Raw genomic sequence first — 20351 nt, forward strand, 5'->3', positions numbered from 1 at the left:
AAGTACAAGCTTGTGTTTTTTATTAGAGAATGGAGTAGTCTTTGAAGAGCCCATAACCTTACGCAAAAATTAATAGGTGAGGTACAAGATAAGTTATGTCAAACAAAAATTATCAATAGATATAGAAAGCAAATTTCTAAACCATCAAGCAACCAGTCATGGTCTTATGTTGACATAAGAGCATGAAGTTATCTGATATTAAAGCACCAGTTAATATAAGAACACGAGTTTATATTTTTTTATTAATGGATAAGCTAGGTTTTGAGAGGATCAGAAACCCATTATGAAAATGGATAGCTGATGTACAAGATAAGCTATGCCAAACAACAACCATTATGACAACAGAAAGCCATTTTTTGCAAATCAATAAACAATCAGATATGAGCTTATGTTGACATGAAAGCACGAGCTTATAGAATATGAGCTTATGCTGACATGAAAGCATGAGCTTATAGAATATAAGAATGATTTTATATTTGTATTAATAGATAAAATAGATTTTGAAGAGATCAGAAACTCTACACAAGATAAGCTATATCAAATTACAACTATTAGTCAGACAACAAAAAGCCAATTTCCTTATTTTAACAAATATATCTGATATTAAAGCAAGCGGCATTTCTTTGACCCAGAATTAAAAAATGAGCAATATCTAGCAGTGGGACCTCATCTTTAATACAAAAGCTTGGCAAAAATTGAATCTTGATGGATGAAACAAACGATAAACATACCATCAACTCTAAAACACAAAAATTGAATTTTTAAACCAGATTTCTGTTAATGGCTATAACTTTAACTCTTTTGGACTGCGCGCCACCATTGATTTGGCATATTAAGTGTTTTAGGGCATAACTTTTGCTTAATCTAAAGTGGGTCATCGTAGGATTCCATTGCCGGCATTTTGTAATATGCCTTTTGATGCAAATGAACTGACTTTTGTTTCTTCAAACCAAAAAAGAGCAAGAATAAAGTGTTAAAATTCTCTGGCGCTCTCCTTAACTTCAAAGAAAACCAGCGTGAAAAGAATGAATTCCATGTTCCGGCCACTGTAGCCAACTTTTGTCACTTTTCTTAAGTTTAAAAAAAAAAAAAAAAAAAAAAACTCTGGTTTTAAAGTCAAAAAGGAATTTTGATAGCTTCTACTTAATTCAAAACAAAGTTGCTCTTTTTATCTCGATAAGTCCAAGAATAAAGTACGACATACCTCTATTAAATGCATGGAGTTCTGCTGCATACGAAACGGATGCTGCAAATTGCTCTGACTGCACTGCATCTCTTGTACCTCATCTCGATTTCCCCAACATCCTCCACTGCAAATAAATAAACATAATACCTTTTTCATTAGAATTGTTTTTTTTTCTTTAATATTTCCAGAGTAGTTTAAAATGCTTGGAAAAAGAAGTAAACCGTAAAGAGTGGGCATCGTATTAATTCAAAATAGATGCTGCCCCTCTTTACCCAAAATAAAATAAAAATGCTCATTCTCAGGCAATAGGTATACAGAGCTATGGAATCAGTCTACTTTATTCAGGTCATAGAGAGTATCCAATCCTATTATATCATATTCTGTCATTTCAACCCATCATAATTGTTCGCCATAGTTATGCAAGAATAGAATGTAATTGGGTCATAAAAATCTTAAGCCCAAAGTCTTTGAAAGATGCAGATTCCATCACTACTTAGTTTAATTAGGTCTTAAAATAAGACGAAAAGTCTTTGAGAGATGCAATTTCCGGGATGACTAAGTTTAATTGGGTCTTAGAATCTTAAATCTTAAATCTTTGAAAGATGCGAATTCTAGCACTACTAAGCTTAATTGGGTCTCATAATCTTAATGCCGAAGTCATTGAAAGATGCAATTTCTATCATTAAACTTTTATTAACCCATTTTGTTCTATAGATTTAATATATAGTTTGTGGCTCCGTCCACATTTGCCAAAAAAAAAACAAACAATTCAGATTGATTATACTGAACTTAATTGGATCTTATAATCTCAATGCCAAAATCATATTGAAAGATGCAAATTCTATCATTAAGCTTTTATTAACCCATTTTGTTCTATAAGACAACAATTCAGATTGATTATACCAAGCTTAATTGGGTCTTATAATCTTAATGCCAAAGTCATTGAAAGATGTAAATTCTATCATTAAGCTTTTATTGACCCATTTTGTTCTATAGGACAACAATTCAGATTGATTATACCCAAGTTTCTGGTACTGAAGATTGATTATACCAAAGTTTATGGCACTGAAAGTTATTTTTGAATTTTCTTTCATTCTGATAACGAATCATAAACTGTGATCAAAATCATAGAAATGTCTTAAGATGCTGAAAGTTATTCTTTTCTAAATCATTGCTTAACAGTCAGAAAGTAACTGAATCTTAAAATCTTAAACTGGAAGTCTCTGAAAGATTCAAATTCCAGGGTTTGAATGGTATTCTAAAGCATTGTTCCATAGAACAATGTACCATAAAGTAATTGGGTCAAGTACAGACTTAAACTTAAACCTAAAGTCTGTGAAAGATGCAAATTCCATCATAAGTTTACATGGATAGAATGCCATTCTAAGGTATTTTGTTTTGATTCTAAAGTCTGTGAAAGATGCAAACTCCATCATTAGTTTACATGAATAGAATACCATTCTAAGGTGTTTTGTTTTGATTCTAAAGTCTGTGAAAAAGATGCAAATTCCATCATAAGTTTACATGAATAGAAGGTATTTTGTTTTGATTAAGTAAAGTGGGATAGAGATTCTAAGAAATTTTGTTATTAGATCAAAGTTTATAGTCTTAAAAGTTATTCTTATATTTTGTTCCATTGGATGATGGATCATAGACCAAAATATTGAGTTTAAGATTAGATTAACTTAAACCCAAAATCTTTAAAAGATGCAGATTCCACCATTAAATTTTGGGGATTGAATTCATTCTAAGCTATTTTGGTATATGGGATGACAAATAGAACTTACAGAACAATTATATCAGAATCTATAGTATTAAAAGTTATTTTTCAATTTTCTTCTATTCTGATGATAAAATCTGAAACATTGATAATAAAAGATTGATACAATCCAATCCAAAAACATGAAAGCAAAATTAATATAAATTATGAAAATCCCCATTAAAAGTTATTCTTTGGGAAATCGTTTATGAACCATTGCTTGTGATTCACAATCAGATAACGCTTTTGCTTAAACTGGTTTAAATCACAGTCCCATCCTTGCATCACCATCATCAAAACTCCGTGTATATCAAAAAGTGAAGAAAGAGACAAAATATAAAGACAGAAAAGATCCTTTACACTGTTAAAAAGATGAATGCAATGCATGCACGTATAACTATATATATATATATATTCCTTTGAGTTTGTACGAAAGATATATTGCACAATCAAATTCCATGGACATGATTTAACAAGAATTACCTCACCAGGGAGAACAAAGAGCAAATGGGCATTTGGAATATACAAACAAATACACAAACACAAATACAAATATAGAGATTTTGATTGTTTGTTTTGCTGTGAATTGAAGGACAATGAGTATAAGCAGGCCAGTTGATTGTTTGATTATTTGTGACGTCCCATCACGTAGTGGTTGATAAAATCAAAGTATTTTGATACCCCACGTGATGCCCATTAAATTACATTCCATGAGACAAAAAAGACTGTATTAACTTCTCCATTATCATGGCCCACAAATTCTACGTCAAGAATCTCCTAACCACTACGTGAAGAAAAAGCATTCTACTTTGCCTCAAATGTCTGTCATTATGCATATATTTCCATTTGTCTCAGTCATCTTCTTATTTGCATCAAAACAAAAACAAAAGGTGAGTTGGGTAGTGGTGGGAATGGGAAAAGTGTGTGGGGGAATAATTGAAGAGGAACAAAATGAGAGATGGGTATTTTTTGAAACTATGTGTAAACTGTCCTTCTAAAGTCATGACACAAAACTTGGTGAGCCGCACAGGAATAATTGTTATCTCAAAAGAAGATAGACAAATGGGTATTGATTCATCCATCCATAAATGTGTACGTTTAATGCTTGGCCAAACTTGAACTACACGTGAGCAGGTGATTCTTTACACGATTGCCTTCATTGATATGACATCTTCATGGAGATTATTTTATTTAGAGATGAAAAAGTTTGGGCTTTACAGTGAAACAAATGTCAATTTTGAATGGAGTTACCTACTTCACTGTTAATCTTACTGTTCATACCTATTATGAGAAATAGATAGGGTTTTCTTTTTTGGTCGACTGACTTGACAATGCAACATACCCACTTCCTAAAAGTTGAGACAAAGTGTAGCTACCAAATCAGATTTTCTTTTGTGAATAGTAACCTAGGGTGAAGATGGCAATCTTGAGATTAATGCAACATACCCATTTTCTAAAAGTTAGGACAAAGTGTAGAATTGAAAATAGGTACTAGACTAGATTTTCTTTTATGAATAGTAACCTATGGTCAAGATGGGAATTTCAAGCTTTGGAAATTCTAATCTAGAATGTCTTTATTAATTGCTATTTCAACGATGCTTTTAAGTCAATACCAGTTATACTCTTGTCTGGATTGTCTTTATTTATTTTCTAATGATAATGCTTGAAAGTCAACAGGTTATTTTCTAACAATAATGCTTGAGAGTCTATAGGACATCTTTTGGGGCTGAGGTCGTTTGGTGTGCGGTAGATATCAGGGTATGGGGTTAGTCATTTCTATCTATATAGGATGGTATGCCAATATCACTAATTGCGTTAAAAAGTTTCTTCAATGTATTTAAATATTTTTTCATTGAGACACACCCTAGGTTATGGGGTCAATCTTTTCTATCTATATAGAATTGTATGTCATGTCAATATCATCAATTGAGTTAAAAAGTTTCTTCAATGCATTTTAGGTTATGGGGTAAGATGGATATTGGCTTAAACATCACACACTAACCACTAAATCCTAGACTAGAAGCGTTAAATGATCAAACTTGACTAAGTTTCTCTAGGCTTGATTTATCTATTAGTGTATGATGCTTAAGAGTTGCAATAAGATGACTATAACTTATCCAATGCACTTTAGATTATAGAGAGGGGTAGCTACCACTTATTCAATGCACTCTAGATTACAACTTATTCAATGCACTATAGATTATGAGGGACTTATTTAATTCATTTATCCAAAGTAATTGGAGGTAATCCCATTCCTAGATAGGATGGCTATCACTTACCCTATGTACTTTCTAGAGTATGGAGAAGGGTAGCTATCACAATTATCCAATGCATGATAAGTATTTATCATTTATTCAATAAACTCTAGGTTACCAAGGGCTATCACATTTCTTTAGCCAATGCACTTGGAGGTAGTCCCATTCCTAGAGTATTTAAAAGGTAATTCTTTTGAGTGTTGGACTTTTTCTTTTGTATACTAAGAAAAGAACAACTATAAATTAATTAGATTTTTTTTTTTATCAAATGTTATTGTTTCAAATTAAAACTGAAACTCCTTGTGCCAATTTCGAATAAAACCATTTTCCTTAATTAATTATATTTATGCAAGATAAATATAAAATTAAATTAAATGTGTAAAAATATATTTAATCAATAAAAATTTATACAAAATAAATGTAAAATTAATTAAATAGATAAAAAATAACATATCCATATCTTATAAAAATAAATAAATAAAATCACACATAAAAGTATCTTAAAATACATATAAATAAAACATTCTTCATTATATCAAATTATTTTCTTATAAATATATTAATATATTCTAATAACTTATCTACCCCATTCTCATCCTCAAATTATAAGTGTTTATTCTCATTTACATAAAATAAAATTATAAGTATGTTTCATTCTCTTATACATTTAAAATAAATTATTAGACTATTTATTTATTAAAATTAAAATTTTGAAGTGCACAAAACTATTTGATATATATATATATATATATATATATATATATATATATATATATATATACAATAATTTAGTTTAAATATTATACTACTAAGTTTTATATAAGTTTATGACATGACTTATCAAGTTTAAAATCATTGGATAATTATGTATTCTTATACGATACTAAGTTCAAATCTTCTTGAAAAGAAAGAAAGAAAATATATATTTTTAAGAAATACTATTTTTTTTCCTTTCCTTATGTGTGCGCTAAATGTAGTAATACAAGTCCTCAAATATATTTTTTAGTTATTTTACTAATTTATTATTTTACTTGTAATCATGGTTTATTTTTCATATGTTAGATTTCTTTTTATGACATGGGTAGATCTTTTATCCTCATTATTCTCTCATGCACATAGTTTGCAAACTAATGCGTATATCATTATAGGATTAATCTGGTCTTGGCTCACTCCTCCTAAAGCCCGACTTGGAAACATGTAAGTCGAAGGTAAGGAAGGCTGATTGTTAGGCTGAGTTACAAGGATACCACTAAGTTAACTAACAAAAAAGTCATTTCTATATCTATATTTATTAGTTTAGAAGGTGTTAGGGAGTTTAAATTTAATTTGGAGACACTATTTTTGGATGACCCATTTTGAAAGATGTATAATGGCTCTATTAATTTTATGAAAATTTTATTTATGTTATTATTTTTAAAAATGAAACACAAATATAATAAGTAAAATTCTTCTAGATCACTTGATGAATATCAAATATGTATAAATTGTAAAGAGCTAATATACATTCTAGAGATACATGCAAGAGCCTAGAACACAAGGGTAACTTCTGAGCCTCTCACATGGGAGGTCTTGAGTTCAAGTCTACTTGAACTTAACACATAATAATAATAATTCTAGACTTTGGCCTAATTATATTTATAGTACTAACAAAAAGTAGTTTTCCTAAAAACTAGTCATCAAGAAAAATCAACTAGAGGAATATTCCATATTTAATTTTCTACAATAACAAGATATAGACTATTAATTCTTTTATGAATTAACACATCTACAAAGAGGAAAGTAGTGGTTTTCATAGTGAATTATGTTTTAGATGTTACTTAATAAAATAATAATAGAAATCAAGGGGTTAAATAATTTAAATAGTATTTACAAACTCCAAAATCAATTTTCTTAACAATGGATCCTAAAGTATAAAAAAATATACAATTATGTTGACTAAGAAGGTTCCTTCATAACTCAAAATAATGAGGACTTTCTAGATGAGGAATTGGAAGTAAGATAATACAAAAAGCACTCATCATTATAAAAAAAGATGATAGATTGGAAGTATATTTTGATCACTACATATCATCGCATATATGTAAGGGACTGAAATGTTTTAATAAAAGAATAATAGAAATCAAGGATTTAAATAATTTAAATAGTATTTAATAACTCCAAAATCAATTTCCTTAATAGTGGTTCCTAAAGTATAAAAAATATACAATTATGTTGATTGAGAAGGTTCCTTCATAACTTGAAATAATGAAGACTACATAGATGAGGAATTGGAAGTAAGATTATACAAAAATCACTCATCATTATATAAGAAAAGATGATAGATTGAAACTATATTTTGATCACTACATATCATCACATATATGTAAGGGATGGAAATGTGTTTCTGGATAAGTTATAAGACTAGACAAATTAGTTTTTTGAGGTTTATTGCATGATAAAGCTTAAAGTGTGCTTCAAACTAGGTTGGACCTATTATTATGTCATTGAATATTTGTTAAGAGATTAATTGTTAATCACGAGTCATGTTGTTATAGACTAAATTTTAATTTTTCATCCATGTTTATCGGTATTTTTTTAACCCAAGAAAAGGATAGTAAATACTAAGTTTGATGATCAATCAAATGTTGCATCAATGGGTCCTTGGATGTTTGCAAAATGCCCAAATTTCATTTCTCCTTAGACTTTTGATTATAGTTGTGGCATCATTGGCATTCTATGCAATGAAAACCATCCATTGTCACTTACAACCTACTAATGAAAGGTGAAAAGAGAAGAAAGGGGTGAATATCTTTAGGAAAGCTATGGGTTTAAGTGGGTGTGCTTGTATATGGTGGATGATCTCCATATTTTTTGTTAGTTCAAAGGAGGATATCTCTATCTAATAAATCATAAAGTACATGTTTATAAGCATGTAAATTATGTAAATTCTTTGTTAAGTTAGGGTATTTTAGGCTAGATATAGTTATAGGTCTAGCATGTTATCTAGCCAAGAATAATTTAGACATATAAATTAACAATAATATAAACTTAGTCCTCAACTTTTCACATATAATTTATGTAGAAAAGATAATTTACTTGAAACCTTCAGTATTAGTTCTCAAAACATATTAAATATTAAAAATTAATAATGAACGCTAAAAAATATCTTTATATTGAAAGTTAGACATCATGTGGACCTATAAAACCTCTTGTTTTTGGCAATATTGCATAATAAATTCACATTTTGTGAGTGTGGGTGTCTGTGTGTATGTCTATATATGCGTATATATATACATATACATTGATATACATACATATATTCATGCATGCATTGTTGTATGTGTGTGTTTGTGATGCACATGTGCATGCGTTTGTGTGTACATATGTATCAATAATATCCTACCATTCATATCCATAAAAAAATATTTGAATAAATAACCAATGTAAGAAATTTATAACTAAATGTAAATAAATGATAAAGAGATTACTAGGAAATAACTCAAATATTTTTTTAAGAATAATAACTAAAAGAAAATTTGCATACCAAGTTCATTCTTTGTATGATAAAATTTAATCTAATAATGTGGTTATAAAGCTTAATGAAGAGGTGAAACATGGATTGAGAGTTGGTAAAATGATCATGTATGATCATACAAGAATAAAATATTAAGTTTATTATAGGATATGGACATTTAAATAGCCACCCAATATATAGAAGCCAAAAGGAAAGAACAATATAGTAAGATAGAATGTATATGAGAAGAATAAACTATATTCTCTATCTAGAATGTAATACAAATTAATCAACTAGATTATCATTATATTGGAGACCCATTGGTTATAAAGCCAAAGTGTATGCGAATGGGGGAATGGGAAAATGGCAAGTGCCCTTTGCCTCGTTACATGATAAACAACATGAAAAGATATCACCCCATGAGAGGTTAATAGGTGATAGTGTGATAACACCACAAAATGTGGATTTCTCACCAAAGGTGGAAAAGGTTATCCACAATAGATCTAGATATAATAAAGTAATAACATGATAAGGCCACCTAAAGTGGATTTTCACTAAGTACTCCTAAGAAATTTCCTAAGTAATCTTAATTAGGAAATAGATGTACATTTATTAGTGTAAAATGTCTTAATTACACAAACTTTCATGATTAACCTCATCACCCATTCACCTAAACTAAGGTACTTTCCTATTAAATGACATAACTAACCATTCTTGTCATAAGAAAAAGCAATATTGTACTGAGACATGCTCTTTTATTTTAAGATAATATTCTCTTCTTCTTAACTATTACCCATTCCTTTATCCTTTCATACCCTAATATTTATTGACATCCCTAAATACTATCACAAAGTCCTTCAATGGAGGATATTGGTGAGAAAAAAGAGAATAAATCTTTATGTTTCGTACCTCAAAAGAATACTATTTAATCTCTAATAGAGAGGAATAGTTAATTTTTTTTGTCAAGGAATCACCACAATATAATTATGCTTGAAAGAGGCACGGGTTTGATTGATTACAAATCTACTTAGATAAATATCCCCTCAAAACTTTCGCCATCCCAGCCAACCCATTCCCCTGCACTAAGTTGTCTCTTTTTACAAACAACTAATTCCTATTTAAATGGTTATTCTAGTTAAAGGGAAAGCATTTGTCAAGTTTCCTATGGAATAACATGATCTAGTACTAAAAGTGATTCAAGTTCATGATCTAATAATTGAATATGAACTCCATCACCTGACTTGAGATTAATTTCCACTAGAGAAACAACTTAGAATTCTTTGTTTCTACAAGGCTTCAAGCATACATGAAACACAATTGAAGTTGATTTTTCTTAAAGATTGATATGAGTTTCTTGATGGAGTTTCCAATAGGAAAGGAAAGAAATGATCTTGGGTTCTTTAAGAAATTTTGAGTGAATGGATTGAGCTCCAAGAGTCATACTTTAAATCATAGGTATACTATCCCAAGACCACAACCCAATTGAAGAAAAAATTCCATGTACTTTAATGATCCATACATTAAATAATGAAGGGACCCTATATCATAGATCTATGAATTTTTTTCCTAGTACAGGTTTCAATTTTTGGAAAGTTGATCATTTAGCTTAACCTAGCCAAAATTCGTACAACCAGCACATGAAGAAACATTCTAATGCACCCTTCTAGTTGTCATGTTCTCATATGTTATTTACACAATAGTAATACCTAGATTAGAATAACTGTGATAATGAAGTGGTAATGTTGTTCTAAGTTGAGGTTCATTGATTTAAAAAGCCTTTGACAAAGAAAGAATAGATTTATTAGTGCTAAGAAGAGACCTACCAATAGCATTTTGAGAATAGAATGAATATGGAAATGCCAAAAAAACCCTTAAACTAGACATTATGCTATGAGGGAGCCATCTCAAAACCCCGTAGAATCTAGAACCAAAGTAGATGAGGTAGAAAACATCTTTGGACATCGAAATTATGATATAAGCGAATCATAGAACTGAAAATACACAATGGTTTGATCTAGCCAATTAGCAAAGCTAACAAGAGACCATTCACTAATCCATTAGTTTATATAATATAGATTAGTTCTAGGTTTTTGGATTTTGTGCAATTATGTTCAATAAGAATATTGGAAACCATAATTAAAAATATGTACAAAACTTATATTAATATTATTAAAATAATAATTGATAAAAACATGATCTGATAATTAAGTTATAATGTTGCTCTTTCCATCAATATTCAAACTTTAGCAAAATGACATTGTCCAACTAGGAATGAAATCCCTATATATTCCCAAATGTTGATATAACTCAAATAATAATAATAATAGATTTATAAAACTAATACATACATAACTCACCTAATTTTAACCATTATGAAAGAGCCTGCAACCTTTCTATGGAGTTACAATCTAGGCCCTCTCTATTCAAAACTATGCTACATAGTCCAGTACCATGCTTACAAGATTGAAATAGCTTTACAGCTTAAAAAATCGTCCTAAATCAACAAATGATCTTTAGACTAATAATTTTTTCATTTGTAAGCAAGTTATGTGGTAGATTCCTTTAAAGCCTTAGTGGATGGCACCTCAGATTATTAAAGAATTATCAGTGTTCATCTCTTAGCTGGCTTATACTCGTTGCTGTCTTCAAGGTGGATGCTGTGGCGCACATGTAAAGTTTGACTCTCTTTAATCCCTTAGACCTTTAGGCCTTTATGTTTAAGCCCCATTTCCAGACATGTGAGTGAAATTTATGCAATCTCTCAACATTTATAGCTCTCATTTTAAATCAAGAATTCTGTTGTTATTTAGGTTTGCTTTAGATTTTCTAATGAGATGTATTTGAAACTTTCACCGGACAAGAGAAATTTTAGAGTGGGCATTTTTAATATACCGTATAGAAATCTTTTATTCATCATTTGAATGTATTAAATCATATAACAAATGCATGGTGGTTGTGTTGATATTTATGATGAAAATAATGTAACCAACGTAAAAATTCAACATTAGGGTTAGCGTGTACAAGCATTTGAGTTTGATATTCAAGTTCCAAAACTTCTAATATAGAGCTTCTCAGATTTATTCACTATATGTAAGGTTTTTCAGATTGAAAAAGTGATTGAACATTGATAAATCGCTGTACAAGTTGATATAGAATATAACAATGTAGGATCTGTTTATCTTAACCAGCCAAGAAATTCTACAGCAGACCTAACTATTTTAAAATAGCAAGGATATATTTCAAAATCTTATATAGAACAAATGTAACTCCTTAAAAACAGCATATGGTAAACTGCTGTTATTGAAGGAAGTACAACTGGATTGTTTTGAAAGAAATTTTGCATTTTTAATCTGTAATGGATTGTTGTAATTAGAACAGGTAGCAAAAGTGATGAAAAAAATATATTGAGCTTCGATAGTGAAGAAATTATGTTGTTTTAAAAACTATAATTTTCTTCGTTTATAGATCAACCATTTTCAGTTTGTATATAAAAAAATTAATGGAGACATTGCAACGTTCTTCTAAATCATCATAAATAATAGATAAAAGGAGAACTGGTGTACTTTATAGATACTTTTTTATTTGATAGATATATAGTGAAACATTATTAGATTACTACAATCATAATCATACAAGTTATGCATGGGAAGAGAGTGTAAATGGGTTTTGCATACTGTTTTGGTCTTGTGGGTATTATTATAATCATTTATTCATTTATTTTATTTAAAGCATTATAAAATAAAATGTGTTTTTATTTAAAAACATGAATGATAATGTATTTTTCCAAGATCTATTTATAATGCTATATTTCTTACCCAACACACCACACCGCATCTGTTCTTAATTCTTATGGCCAAGCCTACACCTATCTCTTCCTATCTATAGTAGGTTTATGTTTTAAATTTCATTATTATAAAGAATATCTACACCTATCTCTTCCTATCTATAGTAGGTTTATGTTTTAAATTTCATTATTATAAAGAATATCTATTGTTTCGTGTATACAAAATATATTAAATCATAACATAAAAAGATATAAACAATAAATAATCAAGTATAACATCTGTGTTTTATTTTGGATGAGGAAAGATATGAGGTGAAAAGTCAAAGCCAATCAAAGTCAGATTAACAAAAGGTAGGGTTGGTTGGTATGGTCATATTCAACAAGGAAACAATGAATAAAATGATGCCTTCCTTCAAGCACTCTATAGGATGAGCTGGAATACACGAAGGTTAAATAGAAGAAGCACATGGAGACTCAACTAATTACTATCTAGCCTGTGCACTAGTAGAGCTATGTAACATAGAAAGATTTCCTTTTTGGATATTTTAGGGTTCATTTGGTTGTAGGCATAGGAATTGAAAATGGGGAATAGGAATGGGAGTGGGGAATAGGAATGAGAAATGGCAATTTCAGTCCTATTTGGTTCAATTGGAATTTTACTGGGAATATTTTAATCCCTTGTTTGATTCTACAAAACTAGAATAAGAATTTGATTGAGAATATGCTATCAAAATCTAACAAAGACCAAGCCTCTACCACGGGTTGACCGTGACTCCAATTGAATTTAATATGATAATTTTAATACATCCACGACTATGACTCCAATTGAACATGTCTTCATTTTAGGGGCAAAATGGGAATATGTATTCCTTTTCTCAATTCTGATTTGGGGCACCAAACAAAGAATACAAAATATATTCTAGTTTTCTATTCCTATTCCGGTTGTATTCCAACAACCAAACAGGCCTTTAAGGATCTTAATGAGGAGTGGAAGGAGATTAGTCTCCCTTTTGTATAGTCTCTTCTGTGTTGTTTTTGGATTCTAGTAGGTTTTATTTTTGGCTAAATTCACTACTCATAGATTCCTTTGGAAATATATTATTACTTGATGTTACTCTTTGTTAATTTTGGGCCCTTTTCCAATTTGATGTTGACGAGAACAATCAATAATCAATAATATAATATCTCAAAGTTCATGTTTATGAAAATATATCAAGCATAATAAAGTGAGATAGGAATGACAATCAAAACCATTTTAGAAGTGGAATTTTTCATTTGGCTTAAGTGTATATGATGACAATTAAGCTTTTATTATAAGATAGATTCAATAGTTGAAGATATAATGATGGGCGAACATAATGGACCATCATCACTGAAGTCAAAATATTTGAAAATGACATCTTGTTGAAAAAGTAATTTACAAAATATAAATTCTTGTGATTAAATTCAAAAAACTTAATACAATCTTATATAAGAAGTTATTACTATAAACAAACTATATTTTATTCTATAAAATAAAGTAAATTTAAAATAGTTCACAAAAATATAAGGATAAAATGTTGAAATTAAGAAGAAAATTAATCCTTCTTTAAACAATGTATTATGAATGTGAGGCTAGTGTAGAATAAAAAGGTGATTGGTTCCACTAGAGGTATAACTATTGATAGAAACAATCATTTTCTTCTTTGTTATTCTCTTTGAGTTCAGATTGTTGGACGAGGATGTTCCATAGATTTAAACATGTTGAATAATCATTACAAGTGTAGATTAGTTAGATGGTCAATTTTGATCTTTAGTAGTGTTTGAAGCTACATGTATGATAATTGTGGTTGGTTCTATTGTTTCTCTTAATCAAGAATTGAAAAAATAAAAATAAAGAGTTATAGTAAGATATTACAAAGAAATCAAATAATCTAATGTAAGAGCCAAAATAACATTGATTACTTATCTTAGAGATGGGATTAACCTTGAGGTTTCTACAAGAATTGGTGTTTAGGGCTATATTGAGGAGAATGTTGCATTAGAGGATTAAGAAATTCATGAGGAGATAGGATAACCTGGATCAAATATTTGAGAAGGTGGTCAACTTTACTGTTAAAGTGATTCACTCAGTGGCCACCACTCTACATCTTTTTCATGTTGAGAAGGATCAATTTGCTACCTCTACTGGTGTGAACACTATGACCTCCTTATACTAGTTCCTAGCAGATGACTGAATTCATGTGCTTCTAGAAAGGCTTGACGAAGAGAAGAAAATGAGCTAGCTCTCTATGTTTATTTTACTTTTTATTGTTTTTAGTTACCTACACTCTTCCCAGGTGGGCTTCTTCTATAGTCTTTGGATGGACTCGGCTTAGTTTTCAAATAAGGACTCTTAATATGTTTATGTATACATTAACTTTCAGTATTGGCTATAATAGTTTTAGAAATTAGGATATGTTAATGTGAGGTTTTTTGATATTAAGAAAGCGGGTAGGATGATAATGTGTTGCAAGTGATTGTTGTTGTTTACAGCCTTTTACTCTAGGTTAGTCCATATTTTTGTTTTTGACTACTTCTTAATAACAAAAACATCAATTACCCATGTTAAAACACTATGGTAGTTTCCAAGCAATCCATAGAGACATAATTAAATGATATGTCTATGAATATGAGGTCATTAATAAAGGAAAAATGTGTGATAAATATTTCATCAATAAGGCCTATAAAAATTGAGTCTTCAAAAGACTTAAAATGATCTCTATTGAATTTGCGGTAAAAATAATAATTATTTAACTGATAATTTAATTTTTTCCATATCTTACTGAAATTTGTTTCCTCAAACTCATGTTCAAATTTAGAAATAATGATTGTCTAGGGTCCATAATAACAAGATTGACAGTACAAAAATATCACATTCTTAAAAATGCACCCTTATTAATTTTATAGAACACTCTATATAATAGTTTTTAATATAACTACTCTCTCTCTCTCTCTCTCTCTCTCTCTCTCTCTCTCTCTCTCTCTCTCTCTCTATATATATATATATATATATATATATATATATATATATATATATATCCAATCAATAGTAACCTTAAATAACTCACCTCCTTGTCTCTCTCTCTCTCTCTCTCTCTCTCTCTCTCTCTCTCTCTCTATATATATATATATATATATATATATATATATATATATATCCAATCAATAGTAACCTTAAATAACTCACCTCCTTGTGTGTGTGTGTGTCTGTATGTATATATAAAGTATTTAGTGTACTAAAAAATTAAATACTAATATTCAAGATTTAGTTATCACAAAATATTTAGTGATATATGATATAATTTTGAAAAATTTATCTATTTTTCATATTTTGTTAAAATAATAATATTTATATGGTACAATAGATTACTACATAAGAATTTTTGATTTAAATACTTTTGAAAAATAAAAAATTCTAATTAATTTTTATTTATAATTTAAATAGAAACTAATTAAATATAATACATTTTATTTTTGTTAATATAAGAATTGACACAACTAACCTTTTCAATTGTTTCAAGTCTTTTCTTGATATTATTTTGAGTTTGATTTAATTTCTTTTACTTGATTCTTATTTATGCGTGACTATGAGTTATAATAACTATTTATCAATAAAAAATGATCTTATAAAAATATGTAATATTAATTTAGAATCATAAGAATGCCCTCTAACAAGAAAGTCTTTCTATTAGCAACAATTGATTGCCATTTATGTATATTATTCTTTTCATTTTATTCAATTAAAAAAAAAAAATCTTTCTATTTAAGAAAAGTGAATAATTAAAAATTAATAGATTTAACTTAAATTAAAAACGTATATTAATTTATATAATTTATCTTCACACATTGTATATCATTGGTATTTTCAAAATTTTATAAAATACATTACTATTTATTTAAATATTTTAATGTTTACTTCTAAATGTACATTTTATATTAAAAAAAAATGTTTCCCTATTCCCAATTTTCATCTTAACGATCATTAATTTTGTAATTGTTTCTAGTTAGATGAAATTTAAATTTTATGTTTTACTTTATTACATATTTTAGTGGGCTGATTTTTTTAATCTATTTTTAATTTTTAGAAAATGCATATATATATTTCCACATATATTCTATTTTTAGCAACTTATAGGTTTTAATGGAATAAAGAGGGAAGGAAATCTTTAATATTAAATTAATAATTAAATTTCTCTATAGATACATGAGATAGCTAGATTTATTTATTTTTAAATCATTTTTTAATATATCTTAATATTGTTATAATTTAAGACAAGAGTCTAGTATAATTTTTGTACCTATCTTTTTTATCAATCAATATATAATAGAAAAAAAGAGTCTAGCAATAAATTGTAAGTTTCTTATGTTCTTAGATTTAAATAACCTTGAACTTAATTTCTTACCAATCAAAAAAATTATTATTATAATTTTCCTAAACTATAATAGAACTTCTGATACAAATATATACATCTTCTTATTATTATATTGTAATTTTGTTTATAATTAAATTAAAATATAGATTTATTAAAAAGATTTAATTACAAACCAAAAAAATATTAAATTTAATTTCAATACAATTCAAAAAAAAACAAAACTTTAGTATAATAATTCAACTCTCATATATATATATATACCTAATAATGCCTTTGAAGAACAGTGAGTTAAGCGAATTCATCAGCCTCATGCTTTCATGAACACCCAACACTTGATCTGATATAAAAACCCTAGTCATAATAACAGCTCAAGATGGATTTTTTAAGCATACCTTCAACTTATTTTCACTAAGTTTTTCAAGATCCCAAGGTTACAAAACCTCTGCAATCAGTATTCAAAATCTCATTCACTAACTCCACCCTCAGCCATTCATCATCATGTGTAAAGCATTTATCTGTATTCTGTTACCATTTCTTTGATAATTTGGTACATTCTCATTTAAAAAGGCATGTACATTAGTACAATCTGTTATACTGAACTAATGTAATGGATGTTCATCCACAAGTTTGTTTCTGCCTCGTGCCAGTTATTCCACTGCAATGGGACTGATCATATTGCATGTATATAGCTTTGACTTATTGTTTCTGTTTGATCCAGACCTGTACTATATTATGTGGGCTCTCATGCTTATGTTTTTTAAATGGAGGATTGTTATCGATCGCTTTATATGCACGAGATTTGTCTAGGGAATATAACTGCATTTGAATGGTTGTTATTTCACCAGTCAAATTACTAGGTTTGAACTGTGTATCAGACTTGAGACCATCGTACACACGTGATATGGTTCATTCTCAGACTGAAATCAGTTGTCTCATTTTATTATCACTTGGCTCGAGGACGACATCAAAGTCAAGATGGATATATAGATAGAGCAAGAAGAAGAAGAAAATGAGGGCTTTTATTTATCCAGTGTATATAATCATGCACACAAAGAGAAGAGATTTAATAGCTCATTCTGCTCATCCATTAATGAAGGTGGTGTGGTATGGTGTTAGTGTACCTTGAGGAGTTGGTCCATAAATGTGATTGTTCTTCCTGCTGAAATGGAGATTTACTGATTGAAGCCCGCCCATTGCCATGAATTGCACCATATTTGAAACTCTCATCCACTGAATCTCTGTAATGTGACTGTTTTTCTGAGCCGCCTATCACATCCTCCCCCATTTCTCCGCTGGATGTTTCAAACAGCTCCGACTGACCTGAAATGGGATTCAAGAGAAAAAACATTGTGATAAGTCAGCAATCTGCCACAGTGGATATTCTTCAGATCTCAGAAGTTCATGCATAATCTGATCGATTTCAGTCTAAGATTCAAGTTTTAGAGAAAAAAGGAAACAAAAATGCAATAAGTTAAGTTCATGGCTACGTATTCGTGCCAGATTCATTTTATAACTCTTGTTTAGCCCATTTTATAGGATATATATTATACATCCTGCACCGGGATCTTTACGTTTCTTTCTCCGATCGATTTCAGCCCAAGATTCGAGTTTTAGAAAGAAAAAAAATACAATAAGTTCATGTTTATGTCTTGGTGCCAGATTCATGTTGTGACTATAACTCTTGTTTATCCTGTGTTGGGATCTCTACGCGTCTTTCTCTCATCGATTCCAGTCCAAGATTAGAGTTATAGAAGAAACCAGGAAAAAAATGCAATGAGTTCATGGTTATCTGTTGGTGCCGGATTCACTATTGGAGCATAAAACTCTTGTTTAACCCATTTTATAGGATATGGAACATATATCCTGCATTGGGATTTTTACGCGTCCTTCTCTGAATGATTCCAGTCCAAGGTTCGAGTTTTAGAAGAAACAGGAAAAATAATTCAATAAGTTCATGGTTATGTGGTGGTGCCAGATGGCTTTTGTGAGTATAAATGTTGTTTATTGCGTGTTGGGTTCTTTACGCGTCTTTCTCTGATCGTTTCCAGTCCAAGATTCGAGTTTTAGAACAAAACAGAAAAAAATGCAATGAGTTTTATGGCTATCTGCTGGTGCCAGATGCATTTTGCGAGTATAACTCTACTTTAGCCCATTTTATATGATATGTATTATATATCCTACGTTAGGATCTTTACGCGTTTTTCTCTGATCGATTCCAGTTCAAGATTCGAGTAATAGAAGAAAACAGGAAAACAATGCAGCAAGTTCATGTTTATCTCCTGGTGCCAGATTTATTTTGTGAATATATCTCTTGTTTAACCCATTTTATAGGATATATAATATTGGGATCTTGTTTGGAAAATGCAAGAAATACAAAATGCGCCATAAATGACAATCACCTGAAGCCGCTGCAGGTTTGTCCGTGGTCTTCACAGTTCTATACATCTGCACACAGAGAACATCAATGAAACAAATGTTTTTCAATATTCCCTGAGCAAGGACAAAACCAAAAGCATGAGAAATTTGAGCGTGAGAATATGGAAGCATGCAAATCGTATGATTAACTGGTGGATGGATTATGCTGTTTATTCCTTGCAAGAATGGTGATAATAATATGGAGAAGATTAGACATACTTGTAAATGGCTCTTGACGTGTGCCAAAGTCAGATCTTTGACGTTCATGAGCTCCAAAACTGATTTGGGAGTAGCCCCTGAAACAATCAACAACACAATGTTAGAAATCACTTAGATCTACATTTCATGATCAGCAAAAGCAAGACGCTTTCTTTATATACAGATGACTATATTTATGCAATGGGATGGAATAGGACATTTCAATGCGTTTGGAAGCTTTTGGATTGGATTGGTTAGGCGTTTTTCGTGAATGTTTGGGATCATATTATCAACATATTGAGTGAGAGGAGAGAAAAGTAAACGAATAGCAGAGCAAAACCTACTAAAACTTCATAAAAATCTTCACACCTGTTGCTGGTAGAGTGGCATTTACATAGAGGGATGAAATATCTAATAGAAAAACATGGCAATGCATGGAAAACCTTGTGGATTGGACTGTGTATTTTACATGAATGCTTCGAATCATATGCTATGATCTATATCAAGTTTTTGAGTTGGAGAAGAGAAAACTAAATGAAAAATAGAACAAGACCCAATTTTCCGACTTAAGATTTCTTGCTGGTAGATTGAGATATATGTAAGGGATTCAATATCCAATGGATTTCATGCTGTTAGAATGACATTTATGTAAGGGTGGAATATCTAATGGGAAAACATACTGATACATTTGAGAGGCCATAGATTAGATTGTGCGCTAAGTTCTGAATTCAAGATAATATGAAAAGCAAACCAAGACCCACTACAGCTTTTGGGAAAACTGTTCAGTAGATTTTTTGCTAGTATACTCACATCTATGTAAGGGATTGAATATGTAAAGGATTTCTTACTGTTAGAATGCATTTATGA

General features: G+C 29.7%; 1 protein-coding gene across 1 annotated transcript in view; it reads right to left on the reverse strand.

Annotated features, from left to right (window-relative positions):
* The window catches only part of LOC149575372 (uncharacterized), a 43356-nt gene that overhangs the window by 20374 nt on the left and 2631 nt on the right, over nt 1-20351 (reverse strand). The window contains exons 2-5 of the mRNA XM_089815135.1: nt 19506-19582; nt 19271-19316; nt 17993-18191; nt 1205-1310 (exon numbers count right to left, since the gene is read on the reverse strand). Of these exons, the coding sequence (XP_089671261.1) occupies nt 1205-1310; nt 17993-18191; nt 19271-19316; nt 19506-19582 (428 nt within the window). The remainder of the gene's footprint in view (nt 1-1204; nt 1311-17992; nt 18192-19270; nt 19317-19505; nt 19583-20351) is intronic.

This window comes from Cupressus sempervirens, chromosome 2 (assembly GCF_028749045.1).
Source record: "Cupressus sempervirens isolate cs-2001-9-10 chromosome 2, ASM2874904v1, whole genome shotgun sequence".
Taxonomy (NCBI): Eukaryota; Viridiplantae; Streptophyta; class Pinopsida; order Cupressales; family Cupressaceae; genus Cupressus; species Cupressus sempervirens.